Below are 27,580 nucleotides of genomic sequence, written 5' to 3'. Positions count from 1 at the left end.
GCTAATTGTTGTTAGCAAAGAGAGCACACCCAATCAGCCAGTGAATTCCATTAAGCAAGAGAGATCAGGGTTTGATCCTTCAGGACAAGGAGGAAAAAGAGAACTTAATTTTGCAAAGGGAAGCCACAGGTTAACCCTAAAATGCCAAATGGTATTGAGCCAAAGGTGTGGCATGACAAACATGACTGCAGATGGACACTAACAATGAATTTGCTGTTATTGCTCATGGTAATTTTTGTAACTAATGTGTTGCTATTACCAAAAACTGTAAAAATGTACAATGTGCCTAATCTTTTCGAAAATCCCTTAAAGAAGGACTACATGAGAACACACTTTATGTTAAAAGGCCTTGTTATACTGATGTTTCACAGTTAATGCCTGTAAACAGTATTGGAACTTTTCACAGGGGAAAAGACATTCCAGACCTGATGTGCTGTATGAAAAGGGAAACTGAGGCACACTACCATATTGCTTTCACGGCTAAATGCCAAGATTCCTGTACTATGGACAACATTAATAGCTACATTGACCTGATGTTAATTGGGTTCCAAACATTTGCCAGAGTTTGTATGGATTAAGTAACTATGTTCTTTAGCTCTTGGCAAGATCACATGAGACATACAGGAACCATGCTGCAAGAGCAGATCCAATCCACTAGTGTTCTAACCAAGTTTTGCCTTGAGTTCGTAAAGAGATTCAATCATGTTACTGAACATTACTCTGATAAACCATTTCTGTTGTACACTGGTATGGCTTCTAACCCAATACTAGCTGTAGTAAGATAGAACCAAGGATGGGGAGCTCTTGGGATGCAGTCAGTGATGTTTGTATCATCCTTCCTGCATCAATTTTGTGTTGGGGGTGTGGCGTTATTGACCTGAACTGGGACCGTATAGAACATTGTTGCAACCAAGGCCCTGTGGTGGCACCAAATCTTGTATAAAGGGGTCAAATAAGGTGTTCAAGACAAGGTTGTGGTTTGCTGGTTATGATTATGCTATCTGTATGCATGTATCATTTTTGTATTTAAAGATATAAGTATTGGCTCTATACCGTCTGTATTTCAAACTTGTGCTATGCTTCTGGGGGACACCCCAGACAAGTGGGTGTCAGCTCTGCCTAGCCTGCTTGATGGCCCATTAAGGACCATCAGCTATACAAATGACCCATTGAGAGAAGGCAGATACACCTTGTGACTCAGCAAAGTATGCAGGGACTTGCCCATGTGACTCCAAACTCCATTTTGCTGTAATTTTGTATAGTAAGAAAAAAGAGGGTTCTTACACTTGGAAAAGACTGTAAAAGGCTGATGCCTGATCTCCATCTTGTCTTCAATCCTGCTTCATACCTCTGGACTAACTTTGCTACACTGAAGCTTTGAACCAAGGACTGAAAGATCCATCCCAGTTGTGGATGTACTCCAGAGACTTGATTTGAACCTGCAGTTTATTCCATCACTGCTAGAAGCCTGAACCAAGAACTTTGCCATTATTGTATGTAATTGATTCCATTTAACCAATTCTAGCTCTCATCTATATCTTCTTCCTTTTTATGAATAAACCTTGAGATTTTCTATTCTAAAGGATTGGCAACAGCGTGATTTGTAGGTAAGATCTGATTTGTGTATTGACCTGGGTCTGGGGCTTGGTCCTTTGGGATAGAGAGAACCTTTTTTCTTTTACTGGGGTATTGGTTTTCATAACCATTCATCCCCATAATGAGTGGCACTGGTGGAGATACTGGGAAACTGGAGCGTCTAAGGGAATTGCTTGTGTGACTTGTGGTTAGCCAGTGGGGTGAGACCAAAGTCTGCTCTGTTTGGCTGGTTTGGTTTGCCTTAGAGGTGGAAAAACCCCAGCCTTGGGCTGTAACTGCCCTGCTTGAAGCAATTTGTCCTGAACTGGCACTCTCAGTTAGCTCCCTCCAGAACCAGCATCATTACAGTGCCTCTAATAAAGGTAGTTTAATAAAGACATATAAAGGCAAGGGGCTTCCTCCAGAGCAATGTTTGTCTCACCCTAAGACAAACAACTGCTTGCTTTGCTCTCGACTTCCTGTATCATCAAGACATTTGGACTCTCTATGCGTCAGTTTCCTGTCTTGAAAATAGAGATCACAAAGCTATTATAAGGGGGACCATGGAAGAATTGAGATAGAGAATATTAGTGATGAAAATACATTCTATATGGAACCCCTTACCTCTTGATCTCAAAACATGAGTTTAAGGCTAACACACTGGGGATTGAACCAGGGACCTCCAGAACTAAAAGCATAAATGGCTACAGCTGGAGCTAAGGCTATGTAGCTGGGGGCTGTAACAGACTCTCATCCTGAAGGCAGTCAGAAGACTTTATAAATTCTTGATGAGACGAGCTTTACAGTCACTTTACCTGCTACTAAAGTGCAGCCACATCTGGGGTGAAACATAGCAACTGTTTAACAGCACAGAGCAACAGTAAGTAACAATTTAGGCCAGGACATGAAGGATAATAACTTTCTAGCTGAAGTACACAGGGAATGAGGTAAGCACAGTGAAATCGCCTAAGGGGAAATTTGACCAGGATGCTGGGCACCAATTCTGAAATTTTCCCTGAGTTTTTAACATCCACAGCAGGAGGGACCTGGAGTCGATATCTCCCTGGCTTTCAGAGACTTTTAAGGCCAAATGAGACCCGTGTGCTTGATTTGAGTTAATTCTGAGCTCTCTTTCTGTCTCCAGGGGATGAAGAAGGTGCCTATCGATAAGGTCGAGTGGGAAGGGTATTTTGATGAGAGTGGCCACCTGGTGAAATCTTGGGATTTTATTTCATCCAACATCCTGGACAGGGTGAGCAGGGTCTGCTCTGAAATGCGACAGTCAGCAGGGAGGACTATGCACGGTGGGCCTTGTGTGCCCCAGACCTGAGGCAGGGTCTCCGGCTGCAGCAAAGAAACACTCAGGCTGGGCACAAAGGTGGGGCAAAATTCCTGTATCCTCCCACAGTCCGGAGGCCATACTGGTGCCAGGCTGGACCCTTCCACCAGTGTAAGAGAGATAAGTCGGCTGCCAATGCAATGCCCCTTCCACTTACCTTTTCCCCAGGCCACAGCCTCTGCAGCTGGTGCAGGAAGGATCATGTAGGAGCAGCTACACTGGCTCTTTGCCAGCCATGCTTCTCCCTAGGCAAGGAGCATCCTCCAGGGGGAGGCATGAACCTTCTCCTTCACAAGGAAGGATCTGGTGTTATTTCAGCAATGCCAAACTCCATAAAGGGACTAAGGCTCATTTCAGGACAGCTAATCCACCTGAAGGGTTGGTGACCTCCACTGGCCATCAGACCTTAGAGGTACCACATGCTGAGGTTGCTATGACGATTTGGAAGCCAAGCATTTTTTTAAAAGAAATGCATTGATCCTTTCAAGTTTGTGCATCACTGGACAAAAAAATCACTGTGAAAAATATTAATTTCCCAGTAAAGCACAGGAATTCCTGGCCCACTCCAATACAGCCATTATGCTTACTTGGCTTTTGCATTTTGGAGTTTGTTTACAAATGACTCACTTTTGCCCAGTGAGAGAGAGCATATTTTATTACAAAATAACCTGGTTTTCTTTTTAAACCACTAAAAATAGCTTTTAATTTTCATGAAAGCAGTCATGGAAATCTGAGCTGACTCCAGACAACCTGGCACCTTTTCAGAGAACTGTGACAATGTCCTAGTTCCCTTTTGGCTTTGCCAGTAGTGAGAAATCTTAGTGCTCAGCCTTAAATGCAGGTAGTTAGCTCTTGTGCTGGCTCCTGCAGACACTATCCTCCCTTGCACGACTCCACTGACCTCAGTTAACTTGCACAAAATCTGATGTCTGCATATTTTGTATTTTGTTCTCCTTGTGCCTGTGCTGCAAGATCTCACTTTGGGACTCAAAAATCACCATTGCAGTGCTCTGAGCTTCTGGCTATGCTGTGCCCAGAGAAGGTTATGGCTAAAGTCTGTCAATTAATCACAGTTAACTCATGCAATTAACTCAAAAAACTTAATTGTGATTAAAAAAAATTAATCACAATTAATTCCACTGTTAAAAAAATAGAATACCAATTGAAATTTATTAAATATTTTGGATGTTTTTCTACATTTTCAAATATATTGATTTCTATTACAACACAGAATACAAAGTGTACACTCCTCACTTTATATTATTATTTTTATTACAAATATTTGCACTGTAAAAATGATAAACAAAAGAAATAGTATTTTTAAATTCACCTCACACAAGTACTGTAGTGCGATCTCTTTATCATGAAAGTGTAACTTACAAATGTAGATTTTTTTTGTTACATAACTGCACTCAAAAACAAAACAATATAAAACTTCAGAGCCTAGTCCTACTCAGTCCTACTTCTTTTTCAGCCAGTCACTCAGACAAACAAGTTTGCTTACATTTACGCGAGATACTGCTGCCTGCTTCTTATTTACAGTGTCACCTGAAAGTGAAAACAGGTGTTCACCTGGCATTTTTGAAGCCAGTGTTGCAAGGTATTTACATGCCAGATATGCTAAATATTCGTATGCCCCTTCATGCCACCATTCCAGAGGACATGATTCCATGCTAATGATGCTCATTAAAAAAATAATGCATTAATTAAATTTGTGACTTAACTCCTTGGGGAATAATTGTGTGTCTCCTATTCTGTTTTATCTGCATTCTGCCATATATTTCATGTAAAAGTAGTCTCGGATCATGACCCAGCATACATTTGTTTTAAGAACACTTTCACAGCAGATTTGCCAAAATGCAAAGAAGGTACCAATGTGAGATTTCTAAAAATAACTACAACACTCAACCCAAGGTTTAAGAATCTGAAGTGCCATCCAAAATCTGAGAGGGATGAGGGGTGGAGCATGCTTTCAGAAGAGTTAAAAGAGCAACACTCCGATGCAGAAACTACAGAACCCGAATCACCAGAAATGAAAATCAACCTTCAGCTGGTGGCATCTGACTCAGATGATGAAAATTAACATGCATCAATCCACTCTGCTTTGGATCATTATCAAGCAGAACCTGTCATCAGCATGGACGCATGTCCTCTGGAATGGTGATTAAAGCATGAAGGGATATATGAATCTTTAGTGCATCTGGCAAATATCTTGCGATGCCAGCTACAACAGTGCATTGTGAATGTCTGTTCTCACTTTCAGGTGACATTGTAAACAAAAAGCGGGCAGCATTATCTCCTGCAAATTGTAACAAAACTTGTTTGTCTGAGTGATTGGCTAAAGTAGGACTGAGTGTACGCGGAGGCTCTAAAGTTTTACATTGTTTTATTTTTGAATGCAGTTATTTTTTGTACATAATTCTACATTTTTAAGTTCAACTTTCAAGATAAAGAGATTGCACTACAGTACTTGTATTAAGTGAATTGTATTTTTTATTTTTACAGTGTAAATATTTGTAACAAAAATAAATATAAAGTGAGCACTGTACACTTTGCATTATGTGTTGTAATTGAAATCAATATATTTGAAAATGTAGAAAAACATCCAAAAGTATTTAAATAAATGGTATTCTATTATTGTTTAACAGTGCAATTAATTGTGCAATTAATCACGATTAACTTTTTTTAATTGCTTGACAGCCCTAGTTATGGCTAGAGCCAATTGGAAAATGCCAATTATTTGTCATGGGAAATTTTAAAAAGGATTTGTTTTGAAATTTCCTGTGAAAATGTTTCAGTTTTGTTGATGAAAGAACTGAGAGTAAAAACCAAGAAACTTTTGAGTTTTACACCACCATTTTCAGTAAGAATGATCAGTGACAACTTACCCAAGATTGCTTGTATACCAAAGCTGTTTACCCCTCCCCCCGCTTAACTGCCCTTTGTGCCAATAAAAGCCCCCTGTATTCACCTTGCCATCCATTTCAGGGTCTGGATCCAGCAGTGAGATCAGAGGCATGGAAGTTTCTCACTGGCTACTACTCCTGGAGGAGTTCACATGACGAGAGGCTGACCGTTGACAGTATGAGGAGGTATGGATCTATCTGTTTGCAGTGTCCTTCTATATCGGGCTCCACAAGGACGCAGATGCAGCTGGTGGTTTCACAGGCATCCCTGAAGATTTGATGATGATGATGCAGATTATGGTAGAATCTGTGAACCCCAAACAAAGATCAAGGCCCCACTATGCTGGGAGCTCTGCAGACAGGAAGCAATGAAGAGAGCTCACAGTCCACATGTCAGACAGGGCACCACAGGGAGAGAAGACAGACACTCCAGGGTGAATGGGTTAGGAGAAGGATATCATATAGTTGAGCAGAAACCCATTTGTCCCAGCTTGCCACATGCCAACCCAGTGTATCCCGATGAAGACTAAGCATCACGGTGGGTTCCATGGAGGGATTTCACAGGGTAAGGTGGTGGCTTTGCAGATATTGATGGGCCACACTTATGTCAGCGTTGAATGCGGTAGAACAGATTTAATTAAAACAGGTTCTTAATCTGGTGACTGCATTCTCTCTGAGTATGGGCCCCCTCGAGATGAAACTCAGGACCCTTATTGTCCACAGGTACCAGCCCCAAGGGTGTGATCCCACAGCAACTGTGCTGAGCTTCTCTTTTGGTTTCTTCCCTTCCAGCCTCAGGTCTGCCCTCTATTCGGCACTGGTGAGGCCTCATCTGGAGTACTGTGTCCAGTTTTGGGCCCCACACTACAAGAAGGATGTGGAAAAACTGGAACGAGTCTAGCGGAGGACAACAAAAATGATTAGGGGTCTGGAGCACATGACTTATGAGGAGAAGCTGAGGGAACTGGGATTATTTAGTCTGCAGAAGAGAAGAATGAGGAGGGATTTGATAGCTGCTTTCAACTACCTGAAAGAGGGTTCCAAAGAGGATGGATCTAGACTGTTCTCAGTGGTAGCAGATAGAACAAGGAGTAATGGTCTCAAGTTGCAGTGGGGGAAGTTAGGTTGGATATTAGGAAAAACTTTTCCACTAGGAGGGTGGTGAAGCACTGGAATGAGTTACCTAGGGTGATGGTGGAATCTCCTTCCTTAGAGGTTTTTAAGGTCAGGCTTGACAAAGCCCTGGCTGGGATGATTTAGTTGGGGATTGGTCCCGCTTTGAGCAGGGGGTTGGACTCGATGACCTCCTGAGATGCCTTCCAATCCTGATATTCTATATTCTAAGAAGGTGGGGAGGGGCTAGTGGCTTGGCTTCCTATGGTAACCCAGCTTCAGGTCTAACACCCCTGAATGCTGCAGTTACCTTCAGAATTTCTATTTTGCAACATTTTCTTGAGCCTTCCCTTTTCCCTGCCAAACTGTAACTGCTACATGGAGAACCCTGGCCTTCCACCCAGGTTGCTAGGGTGCACGCCAGAGCACCTAGGAACTTCACAGTGACGGTTGACAGAGAGTCCAGCAGCCACTTTACCATCAGTGTAATAGTAAATATTTATATAGTGCTATCACCCCTTTCTGCTGGGTGCTATACGAATGTAGATAAGAGACTATTCCTGACCTGCAGTCTACAATCTAAAAGACTGATTTTCAGCGCACTATGCTGCTAGATACCAGCTGAGCATAAGGCCCCAGATCTTCTTGCTCCTAAAGCACAGCCTTTTATCTCTTGAGCTAATGGAGAATCTCTATCAGTTGTTAGCAGTATAGGGCTTAGGATGTGTAAACTATGCACTCTGTCCCCCTCTTGTGGTGGCTAGGTCAGCTGGTGATTGATGAGTCTGCCACAGTAGTGTCTAGAAGAGACAGCTCTTTTAGCTCAGGATGTAGGGCTCATATATTAAGATCCACAGGTCCCACGTTCAATCAATACATTTTGGGATGTATACATAGGGCATTGCCAGCAGATCGAGGGATGTGATCGTTCCCCTCTATTTGACATTGGTGAGGCCTCATCTGGAGTACTGTGTCCAGTTTTGGGCCCCACACTACAAGAAGGATGTGGAAAAATTGGAAAATGTCCAGCGGAGGACAACAAAAATGAGTAGGGGACTGGAACACATGACTTCTGAGGAGAGGCTGAGGGAACTGGGATTGTTTAGTCTGCGGAAGAGAAGAATGAGGGGGGATTTGATAGCTCCTTTCAACTACCTGAAATGGGGTTCCAAAGAGGATGGATCTAGACTGTTCTCAGTGGTAGCTGATGACAGAACAAGGAGTAATGGTCTCAAGTTGCAGTGGGGGAGGTTTAGGTTGGATATTAGAAAAACTTTTTCACTAGGAGGGTGGTGAAACACTGGAATGCGTTACCTAGGGAGGTGGTGGAATCTCCTTCCTTAGATATTTTTAAGGTCAGGCTTGACAAAGCCCTGGCTGGGATGATTTAATTGGGGATTGGTCCTGCTTTGAGCAGGGGGTTGGACTAGATGACCTCCTGAGGTCCCTTCCAACCCTGATATTCTATGATTCTATGATATTCTATGAATCTCCACTGCCAATGACCTACACAATGCTGTCAGCATTACCAATATGAAGTCGGACATTACCAATATGAGGTTTGCAGAGGGTAGAGGTGCACACGCACATGCCAGTTTGTTGCAATATAAGCTAGACAACCAAAATTAAAATCTTGGTAAAATTGCTCATTTTTGGCAACCTAGTTGCAAAACTGGTGACAAATTCTAAATAAAACAGATCAACTGCTCTTTCCTACCCCTCTGATTTCCTTCATTTACTGTGAATCTTCATTTACCAGGTTCTGATGGTGCAAAACTCTTAACAAAGCCCTTATGAGTTATGCTCCATTCTTGCAGCGTGTTCTCAATAGCTACCTCCCTCATTCTTTCAGGAAAAGTTACGAGGCCTTGTGCAACATGTATGACAAGATCCAACCGTTACTAGAGACAGAGCACAGGGACTTCATGCAGGTCCGCAGCTTCATCAGTAAGTTGTCACAGGGTTGAGCTGGGTGTTTCTAGGGGTAAAGAAGCACGGGAGGCAGCAGATAGATGAGTCAATGTGATTTGCCAGTTCGCTAGCCCCTTGTCACATGGATCTCCCTAAGCTCCAGTGATCTTCACTGGAGATTCTGACTCAAATGTACTGTGATGTGTTTGCCTTTCAGAAGCCTAAGGACACCTGTAGTTTGATTTCATTCTTCTACCTGAGCACAAGCCTTACTCAGGAGAGGTCAGCTTAGCTTGGAGCGTGATCATTTTCCATCTTGTCAGTTAAGCAGTATTGGACATAACTTTATCTGGAGGCAGACCTCCAGGTGCAGCCAGGAATATTATTGTTATGATGCAAAGAAAAGGAGTATTTGTGGCACCTTAGAGACTAACAAATGTATCTGAGCATAAGCTTTCGTGAGCTACAGCTCACTTCACCGGATGCATTCAGTGGAAAATATAGTGGGGAGATTTATATACATAGAGAACATGAGACAATGGGTGTTACCATACACATTGTAACCAGAGTGATCACTTAAGGTGAGCTATTACCAGCAGGAGAGCGGGGGGAACCTTTTGTAGTGATAATCAAGGTGGGCCATTTCCAGCAGGTGACAAGAACGTCTGAGGAACGGGGGGGGGGGGGGGGGGGGGGCAGGGGGGGAGGGGATAAACAGGGGGAAATAGTTTTACTTTATGTAATGACCCATCCACTCCCAGTCTCTATTCAAGCCTAAGTTAATTGTATCCAGTTTGCAAATTAATTCCAATTCAGCAGTCTCTCGTTGGAGTCTGGTTTTGAAGTGTTTTTGTTGAAGTACTGCCACTTTTAGGTCTGTAATGGAGTGACCAGAGAGATTGAAGTGTTCTCCAACTGGTTTTTGAATGTTATAATTCTTGACGTCTGATTTGTGTCCATTTATTCTTTTATGTAGAGACTGTCCAGTTTGACCAATGTACATGGCAGAGGGGCATTGCTGGTATCACTGTTCTTTCTGTGTCATGAATGATTTGAACCACTGCCCTGACACTGTGTGAGGGGGCACTGTACTGCCATAAGCACTGCCTTTCAAATGAAATGTAAGACCAACGTCCTGATCACTGCTAGTCATTAACAGTCCCATGATGCTATTGGGAAGAGCAGGAGTATTAACCCCGGTGTCCTGGGCAAATTCCAACTCAAGTAATTACATCGCTGCTTACCTAAACTCCACCCCTGCAGTTCCACTTTGTAACATTCTTCTAGTCCTGAACTGCAGTATTTGATTGCTTGAGCTAGTGAATTCCACATCTTTGCCTGGAGCCATCAGCATTTCAGAGATGGGTCAAGTGACCCAAGGAGAGAAAGTTATGTAAAGAAAGATACTAGATAGAGATGTAGTAAGAGAGAGACTAGGAGTCTGGAAATCCCCTCAGGGTCAATTGCTTGTGGATGAAAGGAACTACAAAAGTGATTAGCATTATTATATTCAGATTCCCATTTAGTCTTTTCCCAGTTGTACAACAAAAGAATATTAAACAATATTGCAAACTTAATGTTACACTGGATTGTAACCTGCATAAATCAACCCAGCTGAGACAGGAAGGAGCCTGAGCACAGAGATAGGACTGGGTAGATACTTTAGAAGCAATTGATTCTCCATCCTGGTGGAGAGTCTTAGAAAAACCATAGCCATAGAAATGCGTTGGAAGAAACCACAAGAGGTCATCTAGTGCAGCCCCCTGCACTGAGACAGGACCAAGTAAACCTAGACCATCCCCAGGTTTTTGTCCAACTCATTCTTAAAAATCTCCAATGACAGGGATTCCACAACCTCCCTTGGAAGCCTGTTCCAGAGCTTAACTCCCCTTACAGTTAGAAAGGTTTTCCTAATATCTAACCTAAATCTTCCTTGCTGCAGATTAAGCCCATTGCTTCTTGTCCTACCTTCAGTGGACATGGAGAACAATTGATCCCCATCCTTTTTACAACAGCCCTTAACATCTTTGCACACTGTTATTAGGTCCTCCTCAGCCTTCTTTTCTCAAGACTAAACATGACCAAGGTTTTTTTTTACCTTTCCTCAGAGATCAGGTTTTCAAAACCTTTTATCATTTTTGTTGCTCTCCTATGGACTCTGGCCAGTTTATTCCCATCTTTCCTAAAGTGTGGTGAGCTGAGGCTTCACCAGTGCTGAGCAGATCGGGACAGTTACCTCCCGTGTCTTATATACAACACTCCTGTTATTACACCCCAGAATGATATGAGCCTTTTTCGCAAGTGCATCACACTATTGAATCACATTCAATTTGTGATCCACTATAGCCCCCAGACCCTTTTCAGCAGTACTACCACCTAGACAATTATTCCCCATTGTATAGTTATGCATTTGATTTTTCCTTCCTAAGTGAAGTAGTTTGCACTTGTCTTTATTGAATTTCACCTTGTTGATTTCAGACCAATAATCTAATTTGTCAAGGTAGTTTTGAATTCTAATCCTTCCTCCATGGTGCTTGCAAACTCTCCCAGCTTTGCACCATCTGCAGATTTTGTAAGCATATTTTCCACTCCATTATCCAAGTCATTAATGAACATATTGAATAGTACCAAACCCAGGGCTGTGGGACTCCACTAGATATGCCCTCCCAATTCAACAGCAAACCATTGATAACTGTCATGCAGCCAGCAGAATATGTTTTTATCACCTTGACTCCAACCAAGTATAAAAGAAATCACATTTTGCCTCTACGTAAACAGATATGCACTTAAATAGTAGATACCAACAATTGTTACCTCCAAGTTCAGTCGTGGTTCCAGCGCAGCTCCCTTGTTCAGCTTGGCTTAGAGAATGTTGTGTTTCCCAACATTCCAAGGTCCTACTTTGCCACTCCCCCTGGGCCACTTGCACCCAATCAGAAAGACCCACAGCCAGTAATTCTGGATGCAAAACACTGATTTAAAATAACACACATTACCTGCTATTTGGTGAGTTATTAGCAGCTGTAGAAGTATAGATTAGCAGCAGCTGGTGCTGTCACATCCAGGCACTTGACCAGAGTACTCTTCCCTCAGAAGTACATTTTGACATTTGGATTTCATCTAGCAAAGAGTTTGCATGTTTGAGCAGAATTTCTCTTCTCTTTATTTCTTGGTGACTGTTCTTGCTACTTGCTTCTTGGGGTTATAAGCCCACAGAGGTACACGCAGTACCGCAGCCTACTGAAATCCAACATTCACTTTCAAGATGTAGCACTGCCAGCACGTTGGGACTGATTGTGGACCTAGAATACCCTGCTGCCAATCAGCAGCTTTGAGCTTCTGAGCTCAGAGCCCTTTCATACTGCTCACATCACCACAGCTGTTTTACCGCAGCACCCATTCCGTAAACATTTCTAATACACCCATCCCTGGGGTCTCTGCACAGGCCAGTCACATACAGTAAGAGCATTGCAGGGGCCAGATACTGCACTGTATTAATTTTCCACTCAGTGCAGTATGGAGGGGGAGCTAGTTATGGCTCCCTTATTCTCTGCCCAGTCCTGGCACAGGATAAAGCACTCCAAGCTACCATCAGTCTTCCAAGGACTGTCTGCCAGCTGAGGATAGCCAGAGTATAATGTGATCTGGATACATCCCCTTCCCTCCTCTTTCCTCCCCTCCCTGAGCATGCCCCTGTCTGCCTTTGCTATGCCCCCTGAATCAGAGCCAGAAGGAGAGGGTGGAGCAGAAGCCAGCTGTGCCAGCTGTATGCCCACTGAAGACTCCCTTCAGCCAGGGAAATCCTCGGCAGTGGAGATTGGGCCAGATCCCACACACAGAGCAGTGGAAAGGGAACAGAGACCTGTCCCACTATGTACAGTCATACTATCACATGCATTTCCTTGGATAGTTCTGCAGCTAGCAAGCAAGTAGGAAATAGAATTATAGAATCACAGTATCATAGAATAGAATCATAGAATATCAGGGTTGGAAGGGACCTCAGGAGGTCATCTAGTCCAACCCCCTGCTCAAAGTGGGACCAATCCCCAACTAAATCATCCCAGCCAGGGCTTTGTCAAGCCTGACCTTAAAAATATCTAAGGAAGGAGATTCCACCAACTCCCTAGGTAACTCATTCCAGTGTTTCACCACCCTCCTAGTGAAAAAGTTTCTCCTAATATCCAACCTAAACCTCCCCCACTGCAACTTGAGACCATTACTGCTTATTCTGTCATCTGCTACCACTGAGAACAGTCTAGATCCATCCACTTGCGAACCCCCTTTCAGGTAGTTGAAAGCAGCTATCAAATCCCTCCTCATTCTTCTCTTCCACAGACTAAACAATCCCAGTTCCCTCAGTCTCTCCTCAGAAGTCATGTGTTCCAGTCCCCTAATCATTTTTGTTGCCCTTCGCTGGACTCTTTCCAATTTTTCCACATCCTTCTTGTAGTGTGGGGCCCAAAACTGGACACGGTACTCCAGATGAGGCCTCACCAATATCGAATAGAGGGGAATGATCACGTCCCTGGATCTGCAAGCAATGCCCCTACTTATACATCCCCAAATGCCATTGGCCTTCTTGGCAACAATGGCACACTGTTGACTCATATCCAGCTTCTCGTCCACTGTAACCCCGAGGTCCTTTTCTGCAGAACTGCTGCCTAGCCATTCGGTCCCTAGTCCGTAGCGGTACATGGGATTCTTCCGTCCTAAGTGCAGGACTCTGCACTTGTCCTTGTTGAATCTCATCAGATTTCTTTTGGCCAAATCCTCTAATTTGTCTAGGTCCCTCTGTAACCTATCCCTACCCTCCAGCGTATCTACCTCTCCTCCCAGTTTAGTGTCATCTGCAAACTTCCTGAGGGTGCAATCCTGTAGTTCCCAGGATCCTCATTCTTCCCTTTTTAAAAGATGGGCACTACATTAGCCTTTTTCCAGTTGTCTGGGACCTCCCCCGATCGCCATGAGTTTTCAAAGATAATGGCCAATGGCTCTGCAATCACATCCGCCAACTCCTTTAGCACTCTCAGATGCAGCGGATCCGGCCCCATGGACTTGTGCTCGTCCAGCTTTTCTAAATAGTCCCGAACCACTTCTTTCTCCACCGAGGGCTGGTCACCTCCTCCCCATGCTGTGCTGCCCAGTGCAGTATTCTGGGAGCTGATCTTCTTCATGAAGACAGAGGCAAAAAAAGCATTGAGTACATTAGCTTTTTCCACATCCTCTGTCACTAGGTTGCCTCCATCATTCAGTAAGGGGCCCACACTTTCCTTGACTTTCTTCTTGTTGCTAACATACCTGAAGAAACCCTTCTTGTTACTTTTAACATCTCTTGCTAGCTGCAAGGTGTGATTTGGCCTTCCTGATTTCACTCCTGCAAGCCCGAGCAATATTTTTATACTCTTCCCTGGTCATTTGTCCAATCTTCCACTTCTTGTAAGCTTCTTTTTTGTGTTTAAGATCAGCAAGGATTTCACTGTTAAGCCAAGCTGGTCACCTGCCATATTTACTATTCTTTCTACACTTCGGGATGGTTTATCCCTCTAACCTCAATAAGGATTCTTTAAAATACAGCCAGCTCTCCTGGACTCCTTTCCCCCTCATGTTATTCTCCCAGGGGATCCTGCCCATCCGTTCCCTGAGGTTGCCAAAGTCTGCTTTTCTGAAGTCCAGGGTCCGTATTCTGCTGCTCTCCTTTCTTCCTTGTGTCAGGATCCTGAACTCGACCATCTCATGGTCACTGCCTCCCAGGTTCCCATCCACTTTTGCTTCCCCTACTAATTCTTCCCGGTTTGTGAGCAGCAGGTGAAGAAGAGCTCTGCCCCTAGTTGGTTCCTCCAGCACTTGCACTAGGAAATTGTCCCCTACACTTTCCAAAAACTTCCTGGATTGTCTATGCATCGCTTTATTGCTCTCCCAGCAGATATCAGGGTGATTGAAGTCCCCCATGAGACCCAGGGACTGCGATCTAGTAACTTCCGTGAGTTGCCAGAACAAAGCCTCGTCCACCTCATCCGCCTCGTCCGGTGGTCTATAGCAGACTCCCACCACGACATCACCTTTGTTGCTCACACTTCTAAACTTAATCCAGAGACTCTCAGGTTTTTCTGCAGTTTCATACCGGAGCTCTGAGCAGTCATACTGCTCTCTTACATACAATGCAACTCCCCCACTTTTTCTGCCCTGCCTGTCCTTCCGGAACAGTCCATGACAGTACTCCAGTCATGTGAGTTATCCCACCAAGTCTCTATTATTCCAATCACATCATAATTCCTTGACTGTGCCAGGACTTCCAGTTCTCCCTGCTTGTTTCCCAGGCTTCTTGCATTTGTGTATAGGCACTTGAGATAACTTGCTGTTTGTCCTGCTTTCTTAGTATGAGGCAGGAGCCCTCCCCTCTCACGCTCTCCTGCTCGTGCTTCCTCCCAGTATCCCACGTCCCCACTTACCTCAGGGCTTTGGTCTCCTTCCCCCAGTGAACCTAGTTTAAAGCCCTCCTCACTAGGTTAGCCAACTTGCTTGTGAAGATGCTCTTCCTTCTCTTCGTTAGGTGGAGCCTGTCTCTGCCTAGCACTCCTCCTTCTTGGAACACCATCCAGGAAGGGGTAGTGATCTGAGGGCTTGATGAGTCTCGGCAGTCTCTCCCTCACATCGTGAATCCTAGCTCCTGGCAAGCAGCAGACTTCTTGGTTTTCCCGGTTGGGGTGGCAGATAGATGACTCAGTCCTCCTGAGGAGAGAGTCCCCGACCACCACCACCCGCCTCCTTCTCTTGGGAGCTGTGGTCGTGGAACCCCCATCCCTAGGACAGTGCATCTCATGCCTTCCAATCGACGGAGTGTCCTTCTGTTCCCTTTCCTCAGATGTATCATCTTGTCCTCTCTCTGCATTAGTACCTGTGGAGAGAATATGAAAACGGTTGCTTACCTGTATCTGCGTTGCTGGTACATGGACATTCCCCTTTCTTCTTCTGGAGGTCACATGCTGCCAAATTTCTTCACCGTCCTCCTGTCCCTGCTGCGCAGCCTGCTCTGAATCTTCAGAACATTGTGCCCATAGAAGCATATCCTGATGTCTGTCCAGGAAATCTTCAGTTTCACTTATGCAACGCAGGGTCAATACTTGTTTCTCCAGACCTTGAACCTTCTCTTCCAATATGGAGACCAGCTTGCACTTTGTTCCGACAAAGTCGCTTCTGTCCTGTCGAAGAAAGACAAACATGGCACATTCAGTGCAGGTCACAACAGCTGAACACTCCCCATCCATATTACCTTCCTTCTACGAGCTTCCTCAGGAGTTGTAGTAACTAGTCAGAGAAGCCGGCAAGGTGTAAGCCTCAGTGGGCTCTCCCCAGGCAAACTCCCTCTGTTAGCCTCTCTGCTGTTCGCCGCTCAGCTGGTTCGCAGCTGACTGGCTTTTTATAACAGTTAGGCCCACTCAAGGCTCATCTGGAACAAAGCACTCCCAATTCACACCTTTCAAACAACCAATCAAGCACACGGTCAAACTGTCAAACTGTCCCCACAACAGACACTCAGATACTCACCAATACAGCCTCTCTAATGCAACCCTTAGCGTACCTCCTCTCAGACAGATCCCAGGTAAACTCCCTCTGTTAGCCTCTCTGCTGTTCACCGCTCAGCTGGTTCGCAGCTGACTGACTTTTTATAACAGTCAGGCCCACTCAAGGCTCACCTGGAACAAAGCACTCCCAATTCACACTTTTAGGAGTCTGTAAGTTCCCTTCTCCTCAGGAGGGCTGCATGATCTGAGCCAGCGATGTAGTCTTCTCCAGGCTCCCTGCTCCCATAAGGGAAACAAGTCTCTTTCTTCCACAACAGATTCTGACCTGCAGAGACTGTACCTCCGAGACGCACAAGGCTACGCCATAGTGGACAAGAAACGGCTGGAGAAGATCCTTCTGCTAAGTTACGTATGCAACACGGAGGCTGGTGAGTGCTGGGTCAGCAGCACACCTGGGCATCAGCAAAGGATCCTTATGATGTCACTGAGGCTTACAGTGACCATACGTCCCATCTGGGCTGGGACAGTCCCTTTTTTAAGCCCTGTCCCGGCTGTCCCAACTTTTTATCCAAAAGGTGGGCATTTGTCCTGTTTGCTCTTGCTGACTTGATCAGTTGGCAAAAGCAAATTGGTCAAATGCCCTCTTTTGTCACAAAAGTGGGGTGCAGTGCTGAGGGGGCGAGCAGAGATATCAGCCCCCCGCAGAGGGGAGTAGGGCTTGTGGAGGAAGCAGTGTAGAATTCCAGCATGCGAGGCCCCTTCTGTAGGGTTCCAGCTACTGGCACTAGCATGGGGCGGGGCCCTCTGGTGAGCAGCTGCCGGTGTCCCATTTTCTCTTTGGGAAATGTGGTCACCCTACTGAGGCTCATTTCTGAAAGAGGGACATGCTGGCGCTTTCCACTGAGCGAGATGGTAGGATAGGTGAGGGGTGTGCAGAATGGCGGGGGGAAACCACGTGTAGCAGAATAGGAGGTGGCAATTGGGCCAGGGAAATCATGGGAAGTGGGGTGACTAGGGGGCTGGGTGGTAGTGAAAGGGATGTCTGTATCACTTTCAGGTTTCCTGTCCAAGCATAGCCAAAATCCCTCCTCCCAGACTCTCCCAAACCAACTGGTGACATGCCAGCCATGCCACAGAATGCACTCCCGGAACATGCCCAGACACGACAGTGATGGGCACATTACAAGGACCTGGTAAAACAGAACACAGTTTAACCCTCCCGCCACCCCACTTGTGCGGTCCCTGTCCCTCAGTGACCAACTAAGCTCCCACAAGCTGTGTCAAAAGCACCTTTTCTTATTCTGTGCAAGGGCAAATTTCTCAGGGTGTTAGGGAACTGTGCATTGTGCACTCACGCAGGCTGTCTCACAAAGAGGCCAAGGCTCACATGAGTCACTGGAACTGAACTCCCCTGTCCCCACTCCCAGCCAGAGCTGCGACCCAGGGGTGGAGTAGGGGAGGGGCTAGCAATGGCACTGCCCAAACTATGGATAAATAAAGGACTTTGATCTCCACTACTGCCCATGTGACAGGGCAGTGAGCCCCTGGGTTAGACCCTGTGACCTGTACCCCATGCCTGTGTTTCATTCCCTTCTGATCTGTTCATTTCCGGAATTTATTGCCCCTCCTTCACTTAAGAGCGTGGGGCCTTTCATTGTCTTGGTGAGCTCCGTCCACAAATCCCCATTATCAAGTGGGAGGAGAGCTTCCATGAGCATGTTAACCTAATCCCCAGGGACATGCTGTTTCATAGCATGTTTCTGGACTGCTGCAGTAGTCTGTTTGTACATCTGAGTGTGTCTGTGTGTTCTCTCTCCTGGCAGAGTACCAGCAGGGGTTCCACGAGATGCTCCTGCTATTCCAATTGCTGGTGGAGAAGGAACATGAGGTCTACTGGCTGTTTCAATTCTTCCTCCAGAAAACAGTAGGTCAGAGGGTTTGTAGGGCCCCGGCTTTGTGCCCTCACTGGGCCATTCAGTTGACCAGCCTGCAGCAACGCTCCCTGGAGGCAATCTGCCTGACCTGACCACCCACACCCAGCTGTGGCAGACACCCCAGAGAGAAGAGGGCCAGCCTGACCCCCTCCTGGTTTGCAAGCCCGCCCACACTTCGCCAGTGATAAGTCACCCAACTCAACTTTTCCTCCCAGCCACCCTGCTCCACCCCCTGTATGACAAATGGCGTGACTTGACCCATGTCCCGCCTGTCAAGCCACAGTGAGGAGGGAGATGGAGCCAGCCTTGCAGGACATGCCCAGGCTGCTGGTGGAAGCTGGATAGTTGGGGAGATGGTTACATCACCAGAAGACCTGGAACAGCAATTTGGCAAAACACTCCCCATCAGTCAGAATGAGGGATGGGAGGGGAGTCAACTGTTTCCTAGCTCCTAATAACCCAATAGATCAAACTCACTAGAACTGAAGCCAAGAGGCTCCTGGGTTTTGTAGTTTGGCACATTGTTGGATAAAGCCACCCCAGGAAAACTGCAAACTGCAGTAAGACGTCCTCACCTTGACTTCTCACCATGCTTCCCAGGGCATTGCACCCCTCCAAGTTGGCAAACCAGAGGCAGTGCCCCCTAGCTGTCTCAGAAAGACAGACCATCTTGGACACCACACAGGCCCGGTGTCTATGAGCACCATGCAAGCAGAGGTTATATCTAATGTATGTTTAACTCTAGACATATTAGTACATGCTTACAGAAACAGAGAAACATAAGCAACAGTGTGCACTGAGTTTGTGTCTAATGGCTGGTCCACCAGAGGGTAACAGCCTACTGCTGCTACCAGCTACTGGGAGTGAACCTTTTGCTTAAGCATAGCGATCTATAATACAATTCAGAAGGTCCCAGGTTGAAACCCAGTTGGTGACTCATGCAGGGGCTTGTTTCACATAGATTTTGGTAGTGTAAACCCTGGCCAGATTCATTCCGGGGGTAAGGCCAATGGAGTTATGGGAAGGATGAATTTGGCTTCATGGATTTAACAGGAGGCTATAGCCAAGCTGGGCCATCTGGTCTCTTCCTGTCCTCCAAGCCTTCCTGAATTGTCTCTTCCAGGAGCACAGCTGTGTTGTGAACATTGGGGTAGGGAAAAATCTGATAATGCTGAAAGCCGTGATAGCATTTATGGATCCTGTCTTTGCAAAGCACTTGGGTAAGTCCTGCTACTCTCCCTCCCCACCCAGAGAACAACAAAGCAAATGCTACTGGAGCTCAGGTAATTTCCAGGCGTTGGAAGCAAAACAAAGGAACCATTTGCACAGTGACAGGTTTTGCCTAGGTCTGCCACATCTTGTGTGCATGGAGGCTGAGGTCCTGAGCAGGGGTCCCACATCCTGGGTTTCCTGGCATTGGAGCAGGACGGTGAATCTCAACCCTCCCCATCCACTTTTCCTGTCTTTCTCTATCACTATCTTGTGATGGATAGGGGGAGTGGTCCTCTGGTATTCCATAGAATCACCGAGCTGTGGGGATGGAAGGGACCATGCAAAGTCATCAAGTCGAGCCCCCTGTGCTGTGGCAGGACCAAGTAAACCAAGACCATCCCTGACAGGAGTTTCTCTTTTAAGGCTCCTTTCCTGCACTGAGCTGTACTTTCCTTAGACTAGAAAGGCCAGACCTGGCTTCCTTAGGGATCTATTGATGTCACCATGGTGGAAAATCCAAGCTCTTCCTTCCCCTCTAGGTCCTACACTGTACCTCCATGGCACTCCCTGGGACATTACATGGGTTTAACTAGGAGGCTTGAGAATGACTAGGGTTGCCAACACAGCCCAGTTTCCCTGGGAGAGTTCCAGTATTGACTCACATTCTACAAGTCACGGGGATGGGCCGTCAGAGTCTCGGTATCTTTTGGGGCCTATGCAACATCCTCTTGTTATGACATAGCATGGAGTTGCCATGATAATGCCTTGACGTTGCATGGCCATGTAACAGCATCCCATTCTGTGACAATGTCACTATGTGCTGACGCTGCATTGCCTGATGATGAGAGCTGGCAACATGGTGATGCAATGTCCAGGCGTTGCAACAGGATGTGTGCTCTGGAGAACCAACTTTTAAAGGTGGCAACCTAACATGTATTGCAGCAAATAAAGCAACTGAGAAGAGAGCCCCAATGTGTGGCTCTCTGATTTACACCTGCACAGGCTGGATGGTAAGGTGTGTCTCGGTCCCTGACCTGAGCTTGCTTTTCTCATCCTCTAGAAGGGAAGGGGAGAGTTGTGCAGTCACTGTTCCCCTGGTTTTGCCTCTTCTTCCAGCGAGTCTTCAAATCCTTTGATGACGTCTGGAGACTGTGGGAGGTGAGAGCTTTCTGACATTCTGTGGCTTTCCTGGCACCTGAAGGCATGATGGGTACCCGACATTTGTAACTTTCCTTTCCCCCTACAGAGGGCAAAGAGTTTCAGCCAGAGAGGCTGCCTAAGTGACTTGCCAGAGTGGATGTGACTCCAGGGCAATGAACTAATCATCTCTTGCAGCATTTCTGTGATTGAGGACCAATGACTTGGCCCACTCCAGAGTGGGACTGGAAACTAAGGCTGGTCACAAATGTTCCCTCTAAATTGTTTTTTGATGGATTTTTTTTTTTTGACAGAAAAAAATCTTCATGAGAAGTGGCTGCTTTCCTTGGGAATTTTTTTTTGTTATCTTTGAAAAACCAATATCCTGAAAGCTGAAATATTTCATAGATTCCAAGGCCAGAATGTACCATTGCAATCCAGTCTGACCTCCAGCCAGAGAACTTCCCCAAAACAATCCTAGAGCAGTTTGATTTGGTAATACTGTCCTAGTGTCTCATGGGAGTTGTAGTTCTATTGCCTCTTGTACCCATTCTTCTCTAGGAACCTCTATGGGTCTACATCTCTCATAATGCACCATAGCCAGGGATTTCCATTATGCACTACTTCTCCTCTTCAAGAGGGGAGACTGTGATGCATCATGGGATATGAAGTCTGCCTAGGAAGCCTGGCCTATAGAAAACTGTGGACTTGACTTTGGAGTCCTGGGTTCTATTTTAGGCTTTTTCACTAGCCTGCTGGGTGACCTTGGGCAAGTCACAGCCCCTTCCCGTGCCTCAGTTTCCCCATCTGTAAAATGGGAGTAGGATATTGCCCTCATTTGTAAAGCACTATGAGACATGCTGATGAAAAGCACTTAGATAAAATCTAGGAATGTTTATGGTGATTTTTGAGACTGGGAGAATGAGGCAGCTGGCTTCCATAAGGCATCGGCAGCAGCACTTCCAAATAGAAATATTTTGGGTTTTGGCTGAAAAGTTTCAGTTTTACGAACATTTTCTGTAAAATGAAACCCCATTTCCTGCCCAGTTGTGTTGAAAACTCCAGGTGGTGGAAGGCTAGAGGGCTGAGCTATGCAAAATTCTCATAAGAAGAGGTTTTGTTATAAACCTGACACATGGGCTGAGAAATGCGTGACCCTTCAGGTGAGCTTAGGCTGGGCTTTGATGGGACCTGAGTTGACTTATTTTCATAGCTCCAGGAGGCGCCATTGTGGTCATCTGGTTTGACCTCCTGAATCACACTGGCTAGAAAACCTTGCCCAGTGAGTCCAGCATCAGTGTGGAATGATCCTAGTCTGCTTTTGCTCCCACAGCTGCAAGAGGCAGTTTCTTCTGGTATTTCCAGCCGGACGGGGAGATGGGAATAATGGAAACCTCACTAGACAGCATAGCATCTTGGGAGGTCCCTGACTCAATTTTGCAGGCCAGAGAGGTAGAGCCCTGCAAGGATACAAAATGTGGATCTGCATCCACCAGGATCAACCCGCGATCAGACCCGCAATCTGCTAGCTGACTTTTACCTGTATCTGCCCCACACCTGCAGCAGCAAGCTGTCTCACAAGGGCTAGTGATGAGGGGGAGGGGCAGAGAGTGGGCGGGGCGGGGTCTTGCAGGGAAGAGGCAGCACGATGGTGGTGACTGGAGACAAGGGGTAGTGTGGGGGTGGGGTGTTGAGGAGAAGGGTAGGGTTGCCTGACATCTGGTTTTCAACTGGAACATCTGTTCGAAAAGGGACCCTGGTGGCTCTGGTCAGCACTGCTAACCAGGCCGCTAAAAGTCAGATTGGCGGCACAGCAGGCCTAAGGCAGGCTCCCTGCCTCCCCGGCTCCACACTGCTGCTGGAAACAACTGGCATGTCCCTGTGGCCCCCAGGCACAGGTGCGATCAGGGAAGCTCTGCGCGCTGCCCCAGGGAACTGCGGCCAATGGGAGCTGCAGGGTCGGCGCGTGCAGGTGCGGACAGTGCACACCGTGTGTGTGTCCAAGTTCCAAGGTAAAGGGAGGATTGCTGCAGCAACAGGATTCTTGCCCCACCAAACCAAACCGCTCACTTAGTGTTCTCATTTCCCAGCCCTCTCCCTGGTGGTTTTCATATCTCAATTGGTAGTTGCACAGAGCTCCCTCTCCATGCTCGCCCTTCCTGCTGAGGTCTCAGGGCTGTGCCATGGCAGGAGAAACTCTATCTGAAGTGGAGAGGAGGATGTCTGAACACCCTGCGCAGACAATGCTGGAAGTGAGATTATTTGGCCAAGTGAGTCTCCAAAAGAAAATCAAAAGCCACTTTGCCCTTGAGCAAAACCTAGAATCAGTTCACCCAGCAGCAAATGCAGCTCAGACCAAGTGGATGAGTTCATTGCAAGATGAACAACCAGTATTGGTATATGGTTAATTTGCACTTGCTTAATATATTGGAGTCTGTATGGACCCAGCAAGTCAAGGGGCTCTGTGCTGTTGGAGGTGCTATGTTTTGTCTGAGAAGTCAAGTCAAGGGTCTCGGCACTTGTTTTTGAAAAAAAGCCCCTACTACTTATTTTGCAAGAGGAGTAGCATTAGCTGTAGTGTTGTCAGCCAAGATCAGGGCCCTATTGTGCTAGGCACTGTACATATAGCAGGAGTCAGGACCTACGCCCTAAGAGTGTATCCTCTAAATTGATCCCTGCTTTACACTCAAGTGGGAAGCTGATGGTCAAAGAGGATAAGGGAATCTGTGGCAGAGGTGGGAATTGAAGGCAGCTCTTCTCAGTCCCATTCATGTACCTAAACCACAAGCCCAACCTTCCAAATAGATACAGTCCCCCTCCCTAAAATTACTCCTGTAATTTCATGTGCAGCAACTGTTTCTCCATTTCCCCTATTTATTTGTGTAGTGTTGCTGCATGCTCTGAAATAGCTGCCTTGTTCCACCACACAAGTGGCTGCATTTCAATGGCAGATGACTCAGTGATCTCAAATATATAGTCTACGAAAAGCTTTGGGATCCTCCAGCATAAAAGGTGCTACAGACTGCTAGTACATTTTGTTCCTGAGCCAAAAGGTTCAGATTCTGCTGGGTATGGGTGGAGCATGGGAATCACCTCTGATGTTTTTCACTGATTCTGGCCCATGGTCTGTTTCTTCCAAGGTATTCCTGATGGGGATACCCTGCAGAAATTTCCAAGTGATCGTGGCCTACACTATGCTGCAGAGTGTCAGAGACCAAATCCTCCGGGAAAATATGGGTGGAGATGACATTTTAATGGTGAGCCAGCCAGCAGGGAGCCTGGTGTGTAACACAGTCCCCCCTCCCACAGGAAATCAGTAGATAAGGAGGGGAATGGGATGCACTGCATCATCCCTCTAGGAGAGGGATTCAATTCAAGCCCTTCTCTATAGCAATAGAGGGTTGTTGCCATCAGGCTGCTGTTTGGTGCCCTGACTGAGATGAGTTGGTGGGTCTCAGGTCAGGTCCTAGTGGACAGCTAGCTACATCACCAGACACACATTTCTGCTTGATATGGATCAGCCCCCTTGTTGGCAGAGAGGCCAAGCAATGAATGTGATTAAAAGGACACGCTCACCTGCTGAGGTGGGCCTCCTCACTCAAGGATGGGACATATTGGCAGGGAACACTGAGGGAAGCGTGCACTTCCACAGCATGAGCTCTGCCTGTCCTGGGTGCCATTCTCCAAGGTAGTCAAGTGGCACTTTTCTCAGGCACTCAGTTGCCTTTAACAAATGTGAGTTCAGTGTTTTTAATGGACATGAGCCCAAATATGAAATAGGATCCTAAACCCCCTGAACTTTGGGGATGTTCAGACCAGGAGCCAGATCTAAAGTCTGCAGCTTGGTCCTATCCTGATATGCAGAACTTGAAGGAAGCTTGGCATCAGATCTGATTCCTGGCCTGACCTTTGTGAAGAGGTCCCATTTCAATTTTTCAAGGTGTAATCTCTGAGAATGAATGGGGAAGGACAAAGAGGGGGAATTTTCAAATAAAAAAATGGAATTAAGAATCTAGATCCCTGGTTCCTTCCTAATGCAGCAGATTAGTTCTTCAAGAGGATTTATGAGGAAAGATTTATTATAGGCAGAGCTAGTAGTGCTGCCTGGAGTTAAGGTGATCCAACACTTTCTTTTATATGGCCATGTTTACACTTGCTCATACCTTTGCCAAACTGTAACTATTCTGGCTGAAATTTCCCATGCTTGGTGTCAGCCTCAGGCTGATTATTTTTGGAAAGTTTCCGCAAAAGCAATTCAGACATTTCTGAGAACAAGATTAAGGAAAGATACATTGTTTTGCCCATGTTAAAAATTTTCACAACCATTTTGTTGAAGCTCTCCCCACCCCTCCCCTCGTGCTTTGGGACTAGAACTTGAAATCTTACTAAAAGAGGCAGGGGTCCTGTAGAAAAGATAGTAGGTGATCATGTAATTGAAGACTGTATCATAAAGCATACACACAAGGGAGGCCCAATTCAGGGTGCTCAGAAACCTTAATTCTGGCCCATCCTAATGTTTGAGTACTTGACTTTGCAGTCTTAGTATTCTTTTAACGGAGGTTTGCATGTGTAATATAGGATATATTCCATGAAGGAAATGTGGGGGAGGGACAGGAGTGATGTCTGTGTTCAGTATTTAAAGATCTGAAATATCAATAAAGGAAAAGGATTGTTTGGATGATCAAAAGAGAAATAAATAAGAGTGAAATGAAATCAGATGAAAATCAGATGAAAGCCAGCAAAGGAAAATGTCAGATCTGTGAGGCTGTGGAGTAGCCTCCTTTGGGAAATGGTAAGTCTTTTAGCACTAGAGCCATTTGAAACTGGGATGCATAGTAGAGTGGTGGTGGACTTTACTCTAGGGTATAATCTTGTGCCAGCAAAGGCATGGACAAGATGTTACCTAACAGCTCTTTCCTGCCTCTCATGTCTAAGATTCCCTGATATGACCTTTTCATGATTGCCACTTCTCTTGACCCCCCCTCTAGTTTTGCAGTTGGCACCCCTAAAATTTGCAGCTGGTCTAAAAGATGAGGTGGTTCAGTTCAGCACCCATGAACATGGATGGTTGTCTAAATCTCCTCCAGACTGACCTGAACTCCCTGGCTCTCCAAGCATCTTCACTGACCAGCATGTCCTGTTGAATGTGCATTTCTTTTTATTAATATTACAGTAGGATCACTAGAGATTGCGGTCCTGTTGTGCTAGGCACAATAAGAGATACTCCCTGCCCAACAATCTAAACAGGCAAGGGCTAGGAGGGGAAACAGAGGGACAGAGACTTGCCCAAGGTCACCCCACAGTCAATGGCAAACCTGGTATAGAGGCCCAGGTTCAACAATGCTGCATTTTCTAAACTGAAACGTTTGCAGTAAAGGGCCAGTTTCCACTGGACACTTGGTGGGAAGGTTTCTAAGGTTCAGGATGGGATTTCTGGTCAAAACCACGGGGAGCAAGTGACCCACCTCAGACCAGTCATAGAATCATAGAATATCAGGGTTGGAAGGGACCTCAGGAGGTCATCTAGTTCAACCCCCTGCTCAAAGCAGGACCAATCCCCAACTAAATCATCCCAGCCAGGACTTTGTCAAGCCTGACCTTAAAAACTTCTAAGGAAGGAGACTCCACCACCTCCCTAGGTAACGCATTCCAGTGTTTCACCATCCTCCAAGTGAAAAAGTTTTTCCTAATATCCAACCTAAACCTCCCCCACTGCAACTTGAGACCATTACTCCTCATTCTGTCATCTGCTACCACCGAGAACAGTCTAAATCCATCCTCTTTGGAACCCCCTTTCAGGTAGTTGAAAGCAGCTATCAAATCCCCCCTCATTCTTCTCTTCCGCAGACTAAACAATCCCAGTTCCCTCAGCCTCTCCTCAGAAGTCATGTGTTCCAGTCCCCTAATCATTTTTGTTGCCCTCTGCTGGACATTTTCCAATTTTTCCACATCCTTCTTGTGGTGTGGGGCCCAAAACTGGACACAGTACTCCAGATGAGGCCTCACCAATATCGAATAGAGGGGAATGATCACGTCCCTGGATCTGCAAGCAATGCCCCTACTTATACATCCCCAAATGCCATTGGCCTTCTTGGCAACAATGGCACACTGTTGACTCATATCCAGCTTCTCATCCACTGTAACCCCGAGGTCCTTTTCTGCAGAACTGCTGCCTAGCCATTCGGTCCCTAGTCTGTAGCGGTGCATGGGATTCTTCCGTCCTAAGTGCAGGACTCTGCACTTGTCCTTGTTGAACCTCATCAGATTTCTTTTGGCCCAATCCCCTAATTTGTCTAGGTCCCTCTGTAACCTATCCCTACCCTCCAGCTTATCTACCTCTCCTCCCAGTTTAGTGTCATCCGCAAACTTGCTGAGGGTGCAATCCACACCATCCTCCAGATCATTAATGAAGATATTGAACAAAACTGGCCCGAGGACTGACCCTTGGGGCACTCCACTTGATACCGGCTGCCAACTAGACATGGAGCCATTGATCACTACCCGTTGAGCCCGACAATCTAGCCAGCTTTCTATCCACCTTATAGTCCATTCATCCAGCCCATACTTCTTTAATCTGCTGGCAAGAATACTGTGGGAGACCGTGTCAAAAGCTTTGCTAAAGTCAAGGAGCAACATGTCCACTGCTTTCCCCTCATCCACAGAGCCAGTTATTTCATCATAGAAGGCAATTAGATTAGTCAGGACTTGCCCTTGGTGAATCCATGCTGACTGTTCCTGATCACTTTCCTCTCCTCTAAGTGCTTCAGAATTGATTCCCTGAGGACCTGCTCCATGATTTTTCCAGGGACTGAGGTGAGGCTGACTGGCCTGTAGTTCCCAGGATCCTCCTCCTTCCCTTTTTTAAAGATGGGCACTACATTAGCCTTTTTCCAGTTGTCCGGGACCTTTCCCGATCGCCATGAGTTTTCA

General features: G+C 46.1%; 1 protein-coding gene across 1 annotated transcript in view; it reads left to right on the top strand.

Moving 5' to 3' along the window:
• TBC1D21 (TBC1 domain family member 21) overlaps positions 1-27,580 on the top strand; it is a 37,288-nt gene that overhangs the window by 5,701 nt on the left and 4,007 nt on the right. The window contains exons 2-9 of the mRNA XM_043524057.1: positions 2,720-2,827; positions 5,903-6,006; positions 8,786-8,880; positions 16,685-16,795; positions 18,191-18,291; positions 19,425-19,521; positions 20,574-20,671; positions 23,791-23,907. Coding sequence (XP_043379992.1) covers positions 2,723-2,827; positions 5,903-6,006; positions 8,786-8,880; positions 16,685-16,795; positions 18,191-18,291; positions 19,425-19,521; positions 20,574-20,671; positions 23,791-23,907 — 828 coding nt within the window. The 5' untranslated portion in view covers positions 2,720-2,722. The remainder of the gene's footprint in view (positions 1-2,719; positions 2,828-5,902; positions 6,007-8,785; positions 8,881-16,684; positions 16,796-18,190; positions 18,292-19,424; positions 19,522-20,573; positions 20,672-23,790; positions 23,908-27,580) is intronic.

This window comes from Chelonia mydas, chromosome 10, assembly GCF_015237465.2.
Source record: "Chelonia mydas isolate rCheMyd1 chromosome 10, rCheMyd1.pri.v2, whole genome shotgun sequence".
Taxonomy (NCBI): Eukaryota; Metazoa; Chordata; order Testudines; family Cheloniidae; genus Chelonia; species Chelonia mydas.
The sequence above is the reverse complement of the archived record's forward strand: the minus strand, read 5'-3'. Positions and strand labels throughout refer to the sequence as shown.